Raw genomic sequence first — 19,534 nt, forward strand, 5'->3', positions numbered from 1 at the left:
GTTACAATGGAGAGCTACAAGTTCTCGTTACTGTAGACTGTTACAAAGTAGAGCTACAAGTTCTCATTACTAAAGACTGTTACAAGGGAGAGCTACAAGTTCTCATTACTGTAGACTGTTACAAGGGAGAGCTACAAGTTCTCATTACTGTAGACTGTTACAAGGGAGAGCTACAAGTTCTCATTACTGTAGACTGTTACAAGGGAGAGCTACAAGTTCTCATTACTGTAGACTGTTACAGAGCTACAAGTTCTCATTACTGTAGACTGTTACAAGGGAGAGCTACAAGTTCTCATTACTGTAGACTGTTACAAGGGAGAGCTACAAGTTCTCATTACTGTAGACTGTTACAAGGGAGAGCTACAAGTTCTCATTACTACAGACTGTTACAAGGTAGAGTTACAAGTTCTCATTACTGTAGACTGTTACAAGAGAGAAACAAGTTCTCATTACTGTAGACTGTTACAACGGAGAGCTACAAGTTCTCATTGCTGTAGAAAGAGAGCTACAAGTTCTCATTACTGTAGACTGTTTCAAAGTAGAGCTACAAGTTCTCATTACTGTAGACTGTTACAAGAGAGAACTACAAGTTCTCATTACTAAAGACTGTTTCAAAGTAGAGCTACAAGTTCTCATTACTGTAGACTGTTACAAGAGAGAACTACAAGTTCTCATTACTGTAGACTGTTACAAGGGAGAGCTACAAGTTCTCATTACTGTAGACTGTTACAAGGGAGAGCTACAAGTTCTCATTACTGTAGACTGTTACAAGGGAGAGCTACAAGTTCTCATTACTGTAGAATGTTACAAGGGAGAGCTACAAGTACTCATTACTGTAGACTGTTACAAGGGAGAGCTACAAGTTCTCATTACTGTAGACTGTTACAAGGGAGAGCTACAAGTTCTCATTACTGTAGACTGTTACAAGGGAGAGCTACAAGTTCTCATTACTGTAGACTGTTACAAGGGAGAGCTACAAGTTCTCATTACTGTAGACTGTTACAAGGGAGAGCTACAAGTTCTCATTACTGTAGACTGTTACAAGGGAGAGCTACAAGTTCTCATTACTGTAGACTGTTACAAGGGAGAGCTACAAGTTCTCATTACTGTAGATTGTTACAAGGGAGAACTACAAGTTCTCATTACTGTAGACTGTTACAAGGGAGAGCTACAAGTTCTCATTACTGTAGACTGCTACAAGGAAGAGTTACAAGTTCTCTTTACTGTAGACTGTTACAAGGGAGAGCTACAAGTTCTCATTACTGTAGACTGTTACAAGGGAGAGCTACAAGTTCTCATTACTGTAGACTGTTACAAGGGAGAGCTACAAGTTCTCATTACTGTAGACTGTTACAAGGGAGAGCTACAAGTTCTCATTACTGTAGACTGTTACAAGGGAGAGCTACAAGTTCTCATTACTGTAGACTGTTACAAGGGAGAGCTACAAGTTCTCATTACTGTAGACTGTTACAAGGGAGAGCTACAAGTTCTCATTACTGTAGACTGTTACAAGGGAGAGCTACAAGTTCTCATTACTGTAGACTGTTACAAGGGAGAGTTACAAGTTCTCATTACTGTAGACTGTTACAAGAGAGAAACAAGTTCTCATTACTGTAGACTGTTACAACGGAGAGCTACAAGTTCTCATTGCTGTAGACTGTTACAAGAGAGAACTACAAGTTCTCATTACTGTAGACTGTTACAAGGGAGAGCTACAAGTTCTCATTACTGTAGACTGTTACAAGGGAGAGCTACAAGTTCTCATTACTGTAGACTGTTACAAGGGAGAGCTACAAGTTCTCATTACTGTAGACTGTTACAAGGGAGAGCTACAAGTTCTCATTACTGTAGACTGTTACAAGGGAGAGCTACAAGTTCTCATTACTGTAGACTGTTACAAGGGAGAGCTACAAGTTCTCATTACTGTAGACTGTTACAAGGGAGAGCTACAAGTTCTCATTACTGTAGACTGTTACAAGGGAGAGCTACAAGTTCTCATTACTGTAGACTGTTACAAGGGAGAGCTACAAGTTCTCATTACTGTAGACTGTTACAAAGTAGAGCTACAAGTTCTCATTACTGTAGACTGTTACAAGGGAGAGCTACAAGTTCTCATTACTGTAGACTGTTACAAAGAGAGAGAGCTACAAGTTCTCATTACTGTAGACTGTTACAAAGTTCTCATTAGAGACTACAAGTTCTCATTACTGTAGACTGTTACAAGGGAGAGCTACAAGTTCTCATTACTGTAGACTGTTACAAGGGAGAGCTACAAGTTCTCATAGACTGTTACAAGGGAGACTACAAGTTCTCATTACTGTAGACTGTTACAAGGGAGAGCTGTTACAAGGGAGAGCTACAAGTTCTCATTACTGTAGACTGTTACAAGGGAGAGCTACAAGTTCTCATTACTGTAGACTGTTACAAGGGAGAGCTACAAGTTCTCATTACTGTAGACTGTTACAAAGAGCTACAAGGAGAGCTACAAGTTCTCATTACTGTACAAGGGAGACTGTTCTCATTTACAAGGGAGAGCTACAAGTTCTCATTACTGTAGACTGTTACAAGGGAGAGCTACAAGTTCTCATTACTGTAGACTGTTACAATGGAGAGCTACAAGTTCTCATTACTGTAGACTGTTACAAGGGAGAGCTACAAGTTCTCATTACTGTAGACTGTTACAAGGGAGAGCTACAAGTTCTCATTACTGTAGACTGTTACAAGGGAGAGCTACAAGTTCTCATTACTGTAGACTGTTACAAGGGAGAGCTACAAGTTCTCATTACTGTTACAAAGGAGAGACTGTTACTGTAGACTGTTAAAGAGAGCTACAAGTTCTCATTACTGTAGACTGTTACAAGGAGAGCTACAAGTTCTCATTACTGTAGACTGTTACAAGAGAGAAACAAGTTCTCATTACTGTAGACTGTTACAACGGAGAGCTACAAGTTCTCATTACTGTAGACTGTTACAAGAGAGAACTACAAGTTCTCATTACTGTAGACTGTTACAAGGGAGAGCTACAAGTTCTCATTACTGTAGACTGTTACAAGGGAGAGCTACAAGTTCTCATTACTGTAGACTGTTACAAGGGAGAGCTACAAGTTCTCATTACTGTAGACTGTTACAGGGGAGAGCTACAAGTTCTCATTACTCTCACTGTTACTGTAGACTGTTCTCATTACTGTAGACTGTTACAAAGAGAGCTACAAGTTCTCATTACTGTAGACTGTTACAAGGGAGAGCTACAAGTTCTCATTACTGTAGACTGTTACAAGGGAGAGCTACAAGTTCTCATTACTGTAGACTGTTACAAGGGAGAGCTACAAGTTCTCATTACTGTAGACTGTTACAAGGGAGAGCTACAAGTTCTCATTACTGTAGACTGTTACAAGGGAGAGCTACAAGTTCTCATTACTGTAGACTGTTACAAGGGAGAACTACAAGTTCTCATTACTGTAGACTGTTACAAGGGAGAGTTCTCATTACTACAGTCTGTTACAAGGGAGAGCTACAAGTTCTCATTACTGTAGACTGTTACAAAGTAGAGCTACAAGTTCTCATTACTGTAGACTGTTACAAGGGAGAGCTACAAGTTCTCATTACTGTAGACTGTTACAAGGGAGAGCTACAAGTTCTCATTACTGTAGACTGTTACAAGGGAGAGCTACAAGTTCTCATTACTGTAGACTGTTACAAGGGAGAGCTACAAGTTCTCATTACTTTAGACTGTTACAAGGGAGAGCTACAAGTTCTCATTACTGTAGACTGTTACAAGGGAGAGCTACAAGTTCTCATTACTGTAGACTGTTACAAGGGAGAGCTACAAGTTCTCATTACTACAGACTGTTACAAGGGAGAGCTACAAGTTCTCATTACTGTAGACTGTTACAAGGGAGAGCTACAAGTTCTCATTACTGTAGACTGTTACAAGGGAGAGCTACAAGTTCTCATTACTGTAGACTGTTACAAGGGAGAGCTACAAGTTCTCATTACTGTAGACTGTTACAAGGGAGAGCTACAAGTTCTCATTACTGTAGACTGTTACAAGGGAGAGCTACAAGTTCTCATTACTGTAGACTGTTACAAGGGAGAGCTACAAGTTCTCATTACTGTAGACTGTTACAAGGGAGAGCTACAAGTTCTCATTACTGTAGACTGTTACAAGGGAGAGCTACAAGTTCTCATTACTGTAGACTGTTACAAGGGAGAGCTACAAGTTCTCATTACTGTAGACTGTTACAAGGGAGAGCTACAAGTTCTCATTACTGTAGACTGTTACAAGGGAGAGCTACAAGTTCTCATTACTGTAGACTGTTACAAGGGAGAGCTACAAGTTCTCATTACTGTAGACTGTTACAAGGGAGAGCTACAAGTTCTCATTACTGTAGACTGTTACAAGGGAGAGCTACAAGTTCTCATTACTGTAGACTGTTACAAGGGAGAGCTACAAGTTCTCATTACTGTAGACTGTTACAAGGGAGAGCTACAAGTTCTCATTACTGTAGACTGTTTACAAATTAGAGCAAGTAAGCATTCTCACTGTATACTGTTCAGAAACAAACAAATCCTGATGTACAAACAGTAGACAGACACTATAAGGACAAACAGTAGACACTGTGAGGACATATAGCAGACAGACACTATAAGGACAAACAGTAGACACTGTGAGGACATATAGCAGACAGACACTATAAGGACAAACAGTAGACACTGTGAGGACATATAGCAGACAGACACTATAAGGACAAACAGTAGACACTGTGAGGACATATAGCAGACAGACACTATAAGGACAAACAGTAGACACTGTGAGGACATATAGCAGACAGACACTATAAGGACAAACAGTAGACACTGTGAGGACATATAGCAGACAGACACTATAAGGACAAACAGTAGACACTGTGAGGACATATAGCAGACAGACACTATAAGGAGAAACAGTAGACACTGTGAGGACATATAGCAGACAGACACTATAAGGACAAACAGTAGACACTGTGAGGACATATAGCAGACAGACACTATAAGGAGAAACAGTAGACACTGTGAGGACATATAGCAGACAGACACTATAAGGACAAACAGTAGACACTGTGAGGACATATAGCAGACAGACACTATAAGGACAAACAGTAGACACTGTGAGGACATATAGCAGACAGACACTATAAGGACAAACAGTAGACACTGTGAGGACATATAGCAGACAGACACTATAAGGACAAACAGTAGACACTGTGAGGACATATAGCAGACAGACACTATAAGGACAAACAGTAGACACTGTGAGGACATATAGCAGACAGACACTATAAGGACAAACAGTAGACACTGTGAGGACATATAGCAGACAGACACTATAAGGACAAACAGTAGACACTGTGAGGACATATAGCAGACAGACACTATAAGGACAAACAGTAGACACTGTGAGGACATATTGCAGACAGACACTATAAGGACAAACAGTAGACACTGTGAGGACATATAGCAGACAGACACTATAAGGACAAACAGTAGACACTGTGAGGACATATAGCAGACAGACACTATAAGGACAAACAGTAGACACTGTGAGGACATATAGCAGACAGACACTATAAGGACAAACAGTAGACACTGTGAGGACATATAGCAGACAGACACTGTAAGGACAAACAGTAGACACTGTGAGGACATATAGCAGACAGACACTATAAGGACAAACAGTAGACACTGTGAGGACATATAGCAGACAGACACTATAAGGACAAACAGTAGACACTGTGAGGACATATAGCAGACAGATACTATAAGTATAAATATCAGACACTGTGAGGACAAACAGCAGACAGACACTATAAGGACAAACAGTAGACACTGTGAGGACATATAGCAGACAGACACTATAAGGACAAACAGTAGACACTGTGAGGACATATAGCAGACAGACACTATAAGTACAAATATCAGACACTGTGAGGACAAACAGCAGACAGACACTATGAAGACAAACAGTAGACACTGTGAGGACATATAGCAGACAGACACTATAAGGACAAACAGTAGACACTGTGAGGACATATAGCAGACAGACACTATAAGGACAAACAGTAGACACTGTGAGGACATATAGCAGACAGACACTATAAGGACAAACAGTAGACACTGTGAGGACATATAGCAGACAGACACTATAAGGACAAACAGTAGACACTGTGAGGACATATAGCAGGCAGATACTATAAGTACAAATATCAGACACTGTGAGGACAAACAGCAGACAGACACTATAAGGACAAACAGTAGACACTGTGAGGACATATAGCAGACAGACACTATAAGGACAAACAGTAGACACTGTGAGGACAAACAGCAGACAGATACTATAAGTACAAATATCAGACACTGTGAGGACAAACAGCAGACAGACACTTTAAGTACAAATATCAGACACTGTGAGGACAAACAGCAGACAGACAGACACTATGAAGACAAACAGTAGACACTGTGAGGACATATAGCAGACAGACACTATAAGGACAAACAGTAGACACTGTGAGGACATATAGCAGACAGACACTATAAGGACAAACAGTAGACACTGTGAGGACATATAGCAGACAGACACTATAAGGACAAACAGTAGACACTGTGAGGACATATAGCAGACAGATACTATAAGTACAAATATCAGACACTGTGAGGACATATAGCAGACAGACACTATAAGTACAAATATCAGACACTGTGAGGACAAACAGCAGACAGACACTATGAAGACAAACAGTAGACACTGTGAGGACATATAGCAGACAGACACTATAAGGACAAACAGTAGACACTGTGAGGACATATAGCAGACAGACACTATAAGTACAAATATCAGACACTGTGAGGACAAACAGCAGACAGACACTATGAAGACAAACAGTAGACACTGTGAGGACATATAGCAGACAGACACTATAAGGACAAACAGTAGACACTGTGAGGACATATAGCAGACAGACACTATAAGTACAAATATCAGACACTGTGAGGACAAACAGCAGACAGACACTATGAAGACAAACAGTAGACACTGTGAGGACATATAGCAGACAGACACTATAAGGACAAACAGTAGACACTGTGAGGACATATAGCAGACAGACACTATAAGTACAAATATCAGACACTGTGAGGACAAACAGCAGACAGACACTATGAAGACTAACAGCAGACAGAGACTGTGAGGACAAACAGCAGACAGACACTATAAGGACAAACAACAGAGACTGAGGACAAACAGAAGACAGACATTTGATTGCTATAGTTACCTACATCATATGCCCTATGTAGCCAGAACACTAACATTCATCAGTGAGACAACACCTAGGTATCAGAAAAGTCACAGAGACAGAAAACCTGTAACCAATTCCCTAATGAAACCAAGTATGTACATATAAATACACAGGTCTGTTATTAACTTAGTATGACCAAAATGAAGTGATCACCTTGTATGAAGTCCATCTGAGTGTGTTCTACAGTGAAGGCTGTGGCCTCTGCCCTGTCCAGCTTCCTCTGGTATTTGTGGATCAACATTCTTTGGAGCCGCAGAATACTTGGGACCAGACGGATTGCTCGTAAGTGGTAATCCTACAAAAATCAAATTGTCATGATTAAAGTTAAATAACTGGATATTCCAATCCATTGAAGATGCAACACAACATTTGTTTGACCAATGAAAAAAATTTACAGCAGCAATAACTGTCCACTAACTTTTGATTTGTATATTTAACCCAGATGGTGATTGTTAATAACTTCTATTACTTGAAAGTCGATCAAGGTCATCTGAGCATGCTAAAGGCCAAACACCAGTACCCTGGGCTTTTTAATTATTGAGAAACTGGTAAACATTTTTACACATTTGACCCCAGTGACCATGAAAGTGGGTCAAGGTCTTTCATTTGAACAGACCTGGTAGCCCTTCATCATGCTACAGACCCAATATCAGAAACATGATTATTTAAAGGGAAACAAGAGGCCAAAGAGTCTTAATGGTCACCTGAGTTACAATGCTGTTCATTTAAAACAAGTTGTAGAAATAATGTTGTTAATAATAATAGATATATTATATATAGCATTAACTACTGTCCCATGCTTACACTTCTAATCATGCTTCAATTAAAAGAAATTATAACAAAAAATGTAATTTTCCAAATAAACTCTTCCATCCATGAACAGTTTTTAACAGTTTCTATCTTATCTGGGTATTGGGAATATCTTTAACACTTGATTCAATCTGACCCCTTTTGGATCCACCCATCAGCACCTCAGGGCCAGGATTAATATGTAAACATATAACTGAAGTAAAATCTACCCTCTCCCTAGGGGGAAATGTGAAACCCTGGGGTCCTTAAATTTACAATTTCTGTTAAGCACCTTAAGAAACGTCTATCCATAAAGAGTATTTGGTTCTACCTTATCTGGGTATTCAGAAGAAAATTTGTTAAATTTCAGTCAATTTAACATTTTTTGACCCCATCCATCAGGCCTTGTTGGTCAGTCAGTTTCAACATAAGTATATCATCAAATTATCATCCTATAGTAACAATTCAAACCAGGTCTGAACTATTTATAATAGCAAAAACATGTAAATAAATGTGAGATCTTAAAATCATTAAATTTACAATTTTGGTCAAGCGAGATATTTAAGGTACTGCCATCGATGAAGAGTATTTGGTTCTACCTTATCTGGGTATTGAGAATTTGATTTTTGAAATTTCAATCAATTTGACCCTTTTTGGCCCCTCCGACCAGGCCTCTGGGAGTGGGGACCACATAATTTATGATTTTAGTGCACCTTGGCTCTAAGTTTCTGCAAAATTTCATTGAAATCGATTCAGATGTTTACCAGAAGCTGAAAATGTTGAATGTTTAAAACACATGACAGCAGACAAATGGCGATTGCAATAGATCACCATGACACTTCATGGTTACCTTAAAAATGAAGCTTGACTGATGATGTACACTTCTCCATGGCATAAGTTCACTTGCCTTTTGGGCAGGTGAGCTAATAATATACAAAAACAAGTAAGTAGACATACCCTACATGGGAGGGTGATCAGAACCCAGAGAATATACCACAGCCATGGCATTGTAACAAACAATGAAACTGCACACTCCATAATATCCTTCTCTATCCCAAGGATAAAATACAGAATGTCATAGAATGGATACAATCCTAGACCAACAAGATTGAAGTATCAGATCACGTCAAACAACAGAATCATATCATTGACTTGGGCAATCCCAAAGTAGTGGTTAGAGAATACAACCCTTTCAAGAGGTTAAGGAAACCACCTGGATATGCTGTAGTAGTCTGGTTCTAAACACAGATGAAAGGGCCCATAGACTCTCCACATCTATAGCCAGGTTTTAAACAATAAGTAGCCAAACTGACTTTCATGAGATAATACATTATTACCTGTTTTCACTATAACCTTGTCACCATTTCGTCCTGCTATTTTTCACCTTACTGTACAGAAGATTATACTAAACCTGTCCTGAATCCTAATCAAGAAATTAGACCTGCATGTCATACAACTATATACTGAATCAATGATTTGTATCTGTAGCTGTTAAAAGTGTAAATGTGCTGAAACAAAATTATGACAGCCAACCGTAACACTGAATGCTCTGAAACAAGAAAAGTTGGGGTATTAAATGATAAAGTTTCTGAACTCACCTCTTGTAAAAATAGTTTGAGAATTTTGTGTTCTTTTCCCATCTTAGTATGGAAGACTGTGGTCAGGTGATCCATGGAGATGCGGGATCGATACCTCCACACTGATGCAACCTGATGAAGGGCTACAGCAGACACCTGGTCCTTTGGTGTGTCGATCTCATACAGGAGGCACAAGAGGGGGTTTGATCCTGTAAAAATTATAAACCAGACATGTATAAAAACAGAGGTTTGATCATGTCAACATTATGTTAAGTTATAAACCAGACATGTATAAAAAACAGAGGTTTGATCATGTCAACATTATGTTAAGTTATAAACCAGACATGTATAAAAACAGGGGTTTGATCATGTCAACATTACATAAAGTTATAAACCAGACATGTATAAAAACAGGGGTTTGATCCTGTCAACATCATGTTAAGTTATAAACCAGACATGTATAAAAACAGGGGTTTGATCCTGTCAACATTACATAAAGTTATAAACCAGACATGTATAAAAACAGGGGTTTGATCCTGTCAATATTACATAAAATTATAAACCAGACATGTATAAAAACAGGGGTTTGATCCTGTCAACATCATGTAAAGTTATAAACCAGACATGTATTAAAACAGGGGTTTGATCCTGTCAACATCATGTTAAGTTATAAACCAGACATGTATAAAAACAGGGGTTTGATCCTGTCAGCATTACATAAAGTTATAAACCAGACATGTATAAAAACAGGGGTTTGATCCTGTCAACATCATGTTAAGTTATAAACCACACATGTATAAAAACAGGGGTTTGATCCTGTCAACATCATGTTAAGTTATAAACCAGACATGTATAAAAACAGGGGTTTGATCCTGACAACATTATGTAAAGTTATAAACCAGACATGTATAAAAACAGGGGTTTGATCCTGTCAACATCATGTCAAGTTATAAACCACACATGTATAAAAACAGGGGTTTGATCCTGTCAACATCATGTCAAGTTATAAACCACACATGTATAAAAACAGGGGCTTGATCCTGTCAACATTATGTAAAGTTATAAACCAGACATGTATAAAAACAGGGGTTTGATCCTGTCAACATTACATAAAGTTATAAACCAGACATGTATAAAAACAGGGGTTTGATCCTGTCAACATTACATAAAGTTATAAACCAGACATGTATAAAAACAGGGGTTTGATCCTGTCAACATCATGTTAAGTTATAAACCACACATGTATAAAAACAGGGGGTAAACATTTAAAGTTATAAACCACACATGTATAAAAACTGTCAACATCATGTTAAGTTATAAACCAGACATGTATAAAAACAGGGGTTTGATCCTGTCAACATCATGTTAAGTTATAAACCAGACATGTATAAAAACAGGGGTTTGATCCTGTCAACATTACATAAAGTTATAAACCACACATGTATAAAAACAGGGGTTTGATCCTGTCAACATCATGTTAAGTTATAAACCAGACATGTATAAAAACAGGGGTTTGATCCTGTCAACATTACATAAAGTTATAAACCAGACATGTAAATAAAACAGGCGTTTGATTCTGTCAACATCATGTAAAGTTATAAACCACACATGTATAAAAACAGGGGTTTGATCCTGTCAACATCATGTAAAGTTATAAACCAGACATGTATAAAAACAGGGGTTTGATCCTGTCAACATCATGTTAAGTTATAAACAAGACATGTATAAAAACAGACATGTATGGTGTTAATCCCTCTCTTAAATCTTTATTTTTTTTACATATCTAAATGATAACCAGTATGTTTTGGAAAAGATAACCAACACATTTGCGACCCCTCAAATCCCTTACAAACAAATTTCAGTTTAATCAGACAATATTTTGATTTGATCATGCGTTTTTGTTGCCATAGGTAATGGTTTTGTAAACATCTGATGTTTTAAGCTATGATTAGGGAGAGACAGAAGTTGATTCCAGTATACCTCTCTAACTTCCTTCTCTTTGTGGGAGGAATAAAGATCCAAACCTACCTACCTATACCTAAGTGTTAATAAGGTATTGGCACTCATATTACTGTGAACCACCTGAGACTGTATTTATCAGTGCTTACTAAATCTCCAATTAAAATGTCATTGCATTGATAATAATCACAGAAGTAAATGTTGTACCTAGAATATATAGTGCTTGACATGAAATCACTTACCAAGTCTCTTGTCTTGTTTCAGTTGGGAGTTGCATGATTTTATTGTGCTCTCCATGTCCTGTTACATCAAAACAAGTCAAAAAATTAATTATATTAGTTGTTTATTTTATTGATTACAACAATAACAGTGAAAAACGGATATTTTCCTAGTATAAAGATACTTTTTGAGTATATTCCAATAGTGTCCATACAAAGAACATTGTCACCAGCGAGAAAAACTTAAGTGATGGCAATGCATTACCGTGGCAATGTGTTACCGTTTACTGGTGATAACTTTATCAAATGAAGAATATTATCGAATCATCTGCCCACCTTATAGTGACTGACTTTTTTTCATGAAGATTTTCCTATATGAACTCTATAGCTCACTGATTTTGAAGATTTTAGAGAATATCAATCCTACCTGTAACAATGGTGAGAGACAATGTTTACAAAACAAGTCCTCCCACTGGTTCCTGGCCTCCTTGGTAACCAGGTTACATATTTCTGCTTTCTGTGCTCCTGGAATAGAGATCGTGAAAACTGAGTTAAACTTGATTTATAACAACAATGGCAGAACACCTTACTTCAAATGCTATTAATCTACAGATGGGAACCTGCGGCATGTCTTAATGTGAGAAGGAACCAGATCATTTGGGGAAAACCCATATGGTTCAGCAGCTGACTCCATCACTTTTCAAATCTGTTCCAGAATTCAAACCCTGGACACCTAATAGAAAAGTCCACTGTGCCACCCGACGATCTAGGGTTAACATACAAATACTATTTTGTATTGAAGCTCTGTCATAAATCTCATTATTTGGACTCATATGTCAAAGCATTTTAGATGGTGACAAATGGGCAAGAAGACTCATGTCACAAATCTCAGGTTTTTAGCAAAAATAACAATATTGTTATTACATCTACATTAACGTAATATTACAAATATTTCATCCTTTTGTACTCTGCAACAAGATGGTCACCCTTCTAACTTACTGTACTATTTGGTATGCCTAGCCTTACCATGATATCTGCATCGTTATACAAATAATACACCTCCATTCTTTTAATTCTGGGTGATTTTGTTTATTGCATTTCATGCCATTTTCTGGCAAGGTCTTATATAAGCTGATGGCTACACCCCACTGAACCACATGCAGGAAGGCCATCCATATTGTCCTCAGCAAGTTAAGTGTGACACTAGACAGGACCCTGTGTTATATTACAGATATCTTACCTCCATTGTTGTAGGTCTGTGTGACACTAGACAGGACCCTGTGTTATATTACAGATATCTTACCTCCATTGTTGTAGGTCTGTGTGACACTAGACAGGACCCTGTGTTATATTACAGATATCTTACCTCCATTGTTGTAGGTCTGTGTGACACTAGACAGGACCCTGTGTTATATTACAGATATCTTACCTCCATTGTTGTAGGTCTGTGTGACACTAGACAGGACCCTGTGTTATATTACAGATATCTTACCTCCATTGTTGTAGGTCTGTGTGACACTAGACAGGACCCTGTGTTATATTACAGATATCTTACCTCCATTGTTGTAGGTCTGTGTGACACTAGACATGACCCTGTGTTATATTACAGATATCTTACCTCCATTGTTGTAGGTCTGTGTGACACTAGACAGGACCCTGTGTTATATTACAGATATCTTACCTCCATTGTTGTAGGTCTGTGTGACACTAGACAGGACCCTGTGTTATATTACAGATATCTTACCTCCATTGTTGTAGGTCTGTGTGACACTAGACAGGACCCTGTGTTATATTACAGATATCTTACCTCCATTGTTGTAGGTCTGTGTGACACTAGACAGGACCCTGTGTTATATTACAGATATCTTACCTCCATTGTTGTAGGTCTGTGTGACACTAGACAGGACCCTGTGTTATATTACAGATATCTTACCTCCATTGTTGTAGGTCTGTGTGACACTAGACAGGACCCTGTGTTATATTACAGATATCTTACCTCCATTGTTGTAGGTCTGTGTGACACTAGACAGGACCCTGTGTTATATTACAGATATCTTACCTCCATTGTTGTAGGTCTGTGTGACACTAGACAGGACCCTGTGTTATATTACAGATATCTTACCTCCATTGTTGTAGGTCTGTGTGACACTAGACAGGACCCTGTGTTATATTACAGATATCTTACCTCCATTGTTGTAGGTCTGTGTGACACTAGACAGGACCCTGTGTTATATTACAGATATCTTACCTCCATTGTTGTAGGTCTGTGTGACACTAGACAGGACCCTGTGTTATATTACAGATATCTTACCTCCATTGTTGTAGGTCTGTGTGACACTAGACAGGACCCTGTGTTATATTACAGATATCTTACCTCCATTGTTGTAGGTCTGTGTGACACTAGACAGGACCCTGTGCATCAACAGCAGCACTTCATCAACGCTTCGTCCAGTGACTCGTTGAAGACTGGCAATGTCAAGTTTGATGTGGTTGATAAGAAATTGCACTGTGGAGTTATTCGGAATATCTGGTTTGATCATGTCGCAGACCACCTAAATCCATAATGAAATAAGTAGCCTGAGTATTAGTAAAGTAACACATGTCTCCTACCAGTCCTTCAGCTATCAAACAGTTATGATATATAAAGATGTTGCTACTTGGAGTTAATTTGGAAAATAAGTTTACAATTAGTCTGAGGTAGATTTTAATAAGACAATACAATAAATAAGTATAACAATCAGACAGTTTTATCACCAATGTGTTATAATGTGTTATGGTCATTTGTATGTGTGTGAGGTTTAACTAAAGTCCTATGAAGCCACTAGAGGACTGAAAATGAGTTTCTAAGTCACCTTGACCTTGATTGTACAACAAAGACACTCAAGTTGTTCAAAATATTTGAGTGCTGTAAATGTATCAGAAAGTTTGGTGAAAATCCCTCAACAAGTGAGGCTTTGTCTGGAAAGTTTTGGTTGTTTGTGTGTAATGTTTGATCAAAACCTATATAGAATGAAGCAGGAGAGCCAATAATGATTGCCTAAAAACAGTAATGGTGACCTTGACCTTGATTGGACAACACTTAAGCTCAACATATTTTTAGTGCTTTGTTAATCTGTGAAATTTCATGAGAATCCCCAGGGAATGAAGCCACTAAAGTACCGATAAACTTTAGTGTTGCATCCATTCATACACCTACAGACGGAGAGAAAACTATAGCCCTCCCCCGTTTCACCACTTGGAGACTATTAACAGTAGGAAAATTGATCAAAACATATGTGTTGTTTAATTAAAACATGTGTGTTGTTTAAATAAAAAAGTGTGTTGTTTAATTAAAACATGTGTGTTGTTTAAATAAAATATGTGTGTTATCTAAATAAAACGTGTGTTGTTTAAATAAAATATGTGTGTCGTTTAAATAAAACATGTGTGCTGTTTCAATAAACCAGGTATGTCGTTTTAATAAAACGTGTGTGCTGTTTAAATAAACCAGGCATGTCGTTTTAATAAAACATGTGTGTTGTTTCAATAAACCCGGTATGTTGTTTTAATAAAACATGTGTGCTGTTTCAATAAAATATGCATGTTGTTTTAATAAAACTTGTGTGCTGTTTAAATAAAAGATGTATGTTGTTTTAATAAAACGTGTGAGCTGTTTCAATAAACCAGGTATGTCATTTTAATAAAACATGTGTGTTGTTTAAATAAACAAGGTATGTCGTTTTAATAAAAAAATGTGTGCTGTTTAAATAAACCAGGTATGTGGTTTTAATAAAACATGTGTGCTGTTTAAATAAACCAGGTTTGTGGTTTTAATAAAACGTGTGCTGTTTCAATAAACCAGGTATGTCGATTTAACAAAACATGTGTGCTGTTTAAATAAAAGATGTATGTTGTTTTAATAAAACATGTATATCATTTTAATACAAGATGTATGTTGTTTTAATAAAACATGTGTGTTGTTTTAATAAAACATGTATATCATTTTAATAAAAGATGTATTTTGTTTTAATAAAACATGTGTGTTGTTTTAATAAAACATGTATATCATTTTAATAAAAGATGTATTTTGTTTTAATAAAACATGTGTGTTGTTTTAATAAAACATGTATATCATTTTAATAAAACAAGTATATCGTTTTAATAAAACATGTATATCATTTTAATAAAAGATGTATTTTGTTTTAATAAAACATGTGTGTTGTTTTAATAAAACATGTATATCATTTTAATACAAGATGTATGTTGCTTTAATAAAACATGTGTGTTGTTTTAATAAAACATGTATATCATTTTAATAAAAGATGTATTTTGTTTTAATAAAACATGTGTGTTGTTTTAATAAAACATGTATATCATTTTAATAAAAGATGTATTTTGTTTTAATAAAACATGTGTGTTGTTTTAATAAAACATGTAGATCATTTTAATAAAACAAGTATATCGTTTTAATAAAACATGTGTGTATTTTGTTTTAATAAAACATGTGTGTTGTTTTAATAAAACATGTATATCATTTTAATAAAAGATGTATGTTGTTTAAATAAAACATGTGTGTTGTTTAATTAAAACATGTGTGTTGTTTAAATAAAATATGTGTGTTATCTAAATAAAACGTGTGTTGTTTAAATAAAATATGTATGTCGTTTAAATAAAACATGTGTGCTGTTTCAATAAACCAGGTATGTCGTTTTAATAAAACGTGTGTGCTGTTTAAATAAACCAGGCATGTCGTTTTAATAAAACATGTGTGTTGTTTCAATAAACCAGGTATGTTGTTTTAATAAAACATGTGTGCTGTTTCAATAAAATATGTATGTCGTTTTAAAAAAACATGTGTGTTGTTTAAATAAACCAGGTATGTCGTTTTAATAAAACATGTGTGCTGTTTCAATAAACCAGGTATGTCGTTTTAATAAAATATGTGTGCTGTTTAAATAAACCAGGTATGTGGTTTTAATAAAACGTGTGCTGTTTCAATAAACCAGGTATGTCGTTTTAATAAAACATGTGTGCTGTTTAAATAAAAGATGTATGTTGTTTTAATAAAACATGTGTGTTGTTTAAATAAACCAGGTATGTCGTTTTAATAAAACATGTGTGTTGTTTAAATAAATTATGTATGTTGTTTTAATAAAACATGTGTGCTGTTTTAATAAACCAGGTATGTCGTTTTAATAAAACGTGTGTTGTTTAAATAAACCAGGTATGTCGTTTTAATAAAACGTGTGTTGTTTAAATAAACCAGGTATGTCGTTTTAATAAAACATGTGTGCTGATTCAATAAAACATGTATGTCGTTTTAATAAAACGTGTGTTGTTAAAATAAAATATATATGTCGTTTTAATAAAACATACATATCGTTTTAATAAAACATGTATATCATTTTAATAAAATATGTATGTCGTTTTAATAAAACAAGTATATCGTTTTAATAAAACAAGTACCGGTATATCGTTTTAATAAAACATGTATATCATTTTGATAAAATATGTATGTCGTTTTGATCAAACATGTGTGTTGTTTAAATAAAATATGTATGTTGTTTTAATAAAACATGTGGGCTGTTTCAATAAACCAGGTGTGTTGTTGTGATAAAACATGTGTGTTTAAATAGAATATGTATGTCGTTTTAATAAAACATGTGTTGTTAAAATAAAATATGTATGTCGTTTTAATAAAACATACATATCGTTTTAATAAAACAAGTATATCGTTTTAATAAAACATGTATATCATTTTAATAAAAGATGTATATCATTTTAATAAAAGATGTATTTTGTTTTAATAAAACATGTGTGTTGTTTTAATAAAACATGTATATCATTTTAATACAAGATGTATGTTGCTTTAATAAAACATGTGTGTTGTTTTAATAAAACATATATATCATTTTAATAAAAGATGTATGTTGTTTTAATAAAACATGTGTGTTGTTTTAATAAAACATGTATATCATTTTAATACAAGATGTATGTTGTTTTAATAAAACATGTGTGTTGTTTTAATAAAACATGTATATCATTTTAATAAAAGATGTATTTTGTTTTAATAAAACATGTGTGTTGTTTTAATAAAACATGTATATGATTTTAATAAAAGATGTATTTTGTTTTAATAAAACATGTGTGTTGTTTTAATAAAACATGTATATCATTTTAATAAAACAAGTATATCGTTTTAATAAAACATGTATATCATTTTAATAAAAGATGTATTTTGTTTTAATAAAACATGTGTGTTGTTTTAATAAAACATGTATATCATTTTAATACAAGATGTATGTTGTTTTAATAAAACATGTGTGTTGTTTTAATAAAACATGTATATCATTTTAATAAAAGATGTATTTTGTTTTAATAAAACATGTGTGTTGTTTTAATAAAACATGTATATCATTTTAATAAAAGATGTATTTTGTTTTAATAAAACATGTGTGTTGTTTTAATAAAACATGTATATCATTTTAATAAAAGATGTATTTTGTTTTAATAAAACATGTGTGTTGTTTTAATAAAACATGTATATCATTTTAATACAAGATGTATGTTGTTTTAATAAAACATGTGTGTTGTTTTAATAAAACATGTATATCATTTTAATAACACAAGTATATCGTTTTAATAAAACATGTATATCATTTTAATAAAAGATGTATTTTGCTTTAATAAAACGTGTGTTGTTTTAATAAAACATGTATATCGTTTTAATAAAACATGTGTGTTGTTTTAATAAAACATGTGTGTTGTTTTAATAAAACATTTAACACTCCACTGTTTGTTCTTTTATCGTACATTGGACACTTGATATACGTTGTAAATACAACGTTCACATGAGAAGAATCAATCTTAACACAATCAATGGTATGATGATTTCTATCCTTCCCTGAAATCTGAATTATACCAGGTAATCAGCTTGATTGTTACCTGAGGATTTTCGTTAGTTCCAAGCAGCATTGAGATGTGGGTTAAGAACCTCAGTATGGCACAACTGACAGCAGTCATCTTTCTTTCATCCACAATAATATCTGTCCTTTGGTCAGCTCGTCCCAGAATGTGGCCTGGTTTGGTCCTGTCAGTCCTGAAGTCAATAACATTTCAACAAATGGAACTAGGTGTGTATTGACTAATGATTTTCTATAAATAGTAGCATCAAATTGAAACCTTTAAACCCTGAACTATCATGTCATTTGATTTATTCCTTCACGATATAATGAATCACTTCCCCATGGAAATAATTGTCTTTCTACTTTTTCAAATTTCACTCTGATTTTTTCAGATGTTTACATTGCCAAAGAATGGTATCAAATAATCTGTGTAAACCTACTGAAATCTGCTCTATCATCAATAATCTAATTGGCATTCAATTAAACAAAATCTAAAACTTAAGTTCTTGTCTAAGGAATTAAAAGGAAGAACTGATGGGACTTGTGTTCTGTGAGCCATCTCAACATACATTGTACTCTGTGAGTTCCATCGTTACTAGATTCATGCAGCAAAGTAAACATAATGTACATATTTTACCCATCATCCAGTACATTGCCTTGGCTGAGAACATAACTTAGACCTCCAATATCTGCTCCACAATCTTTACATTGTCCCTTTGTTGCTGGTCGTCCACACTGAAACAAACATGCATGATACATCTTTCAATATAACTAAG

The 19,534-nt window shown here is 35.3% G+C and overlaps 1 protein-coding gene across 1 annotated transcript in view; it reads right to left on the reverse strand.

Annotated features, from left to right (window-relative positions):
• Nucleotides 1–19,534, reverse strand: part of LOC132565195 (E3 ubiquitin-protein ligase RNF213-like) — an 86,308-nt gene that overhangs the window by 19,004 nt on the left and 47,770 nt on the right. The window contains exons 28-34 of the mRNA XM_060229825.1: nt 19,396–19,493; nt 18,799–18,952; nt 14,249–14,426; nt 12,302–12,399; nt 11,899–11,956; nt 9,719–9,906; nt 7,485–7,626 (exon numbers count right to left, since the gene is read on the reverse strand). Coding sequence (XP_060085808.1) covers nt 7,485–7,626; nt 9,719–9,906; nt 11,899–11,956; nt 12,302–12,399; nt 14,249–14,426; nt 18,799–18,952; nt 19,396–19,493 — 916 coding nt within the window. The remainder of the gene's footprint in view (nt 1–7,484; nt 7,627–9,718; nt 9,907–11,898; nt 11,957–12,301; nt 12,400–14,248; nt 14,427–18,798; nt 18,953–19,395; nt 19,494–19,534) is intronic.

Source organism: Ylistrum balloti, unplaced genomic scaffold (assembly GCF_031769215.1).
Source record: "Ylistrum balloti isolate Yb309-2 unplaced genomic scaffold, AGI_CSIRO_Ybal_v1 Utg369700, whole genome shotgun sequence".
Lineage (NCBI taxonomy): Eukaryota > Metazoa > Mollusca > Bivalvia > Pectinida > Pectinidae > Ylistrum > Ylistrum balloti.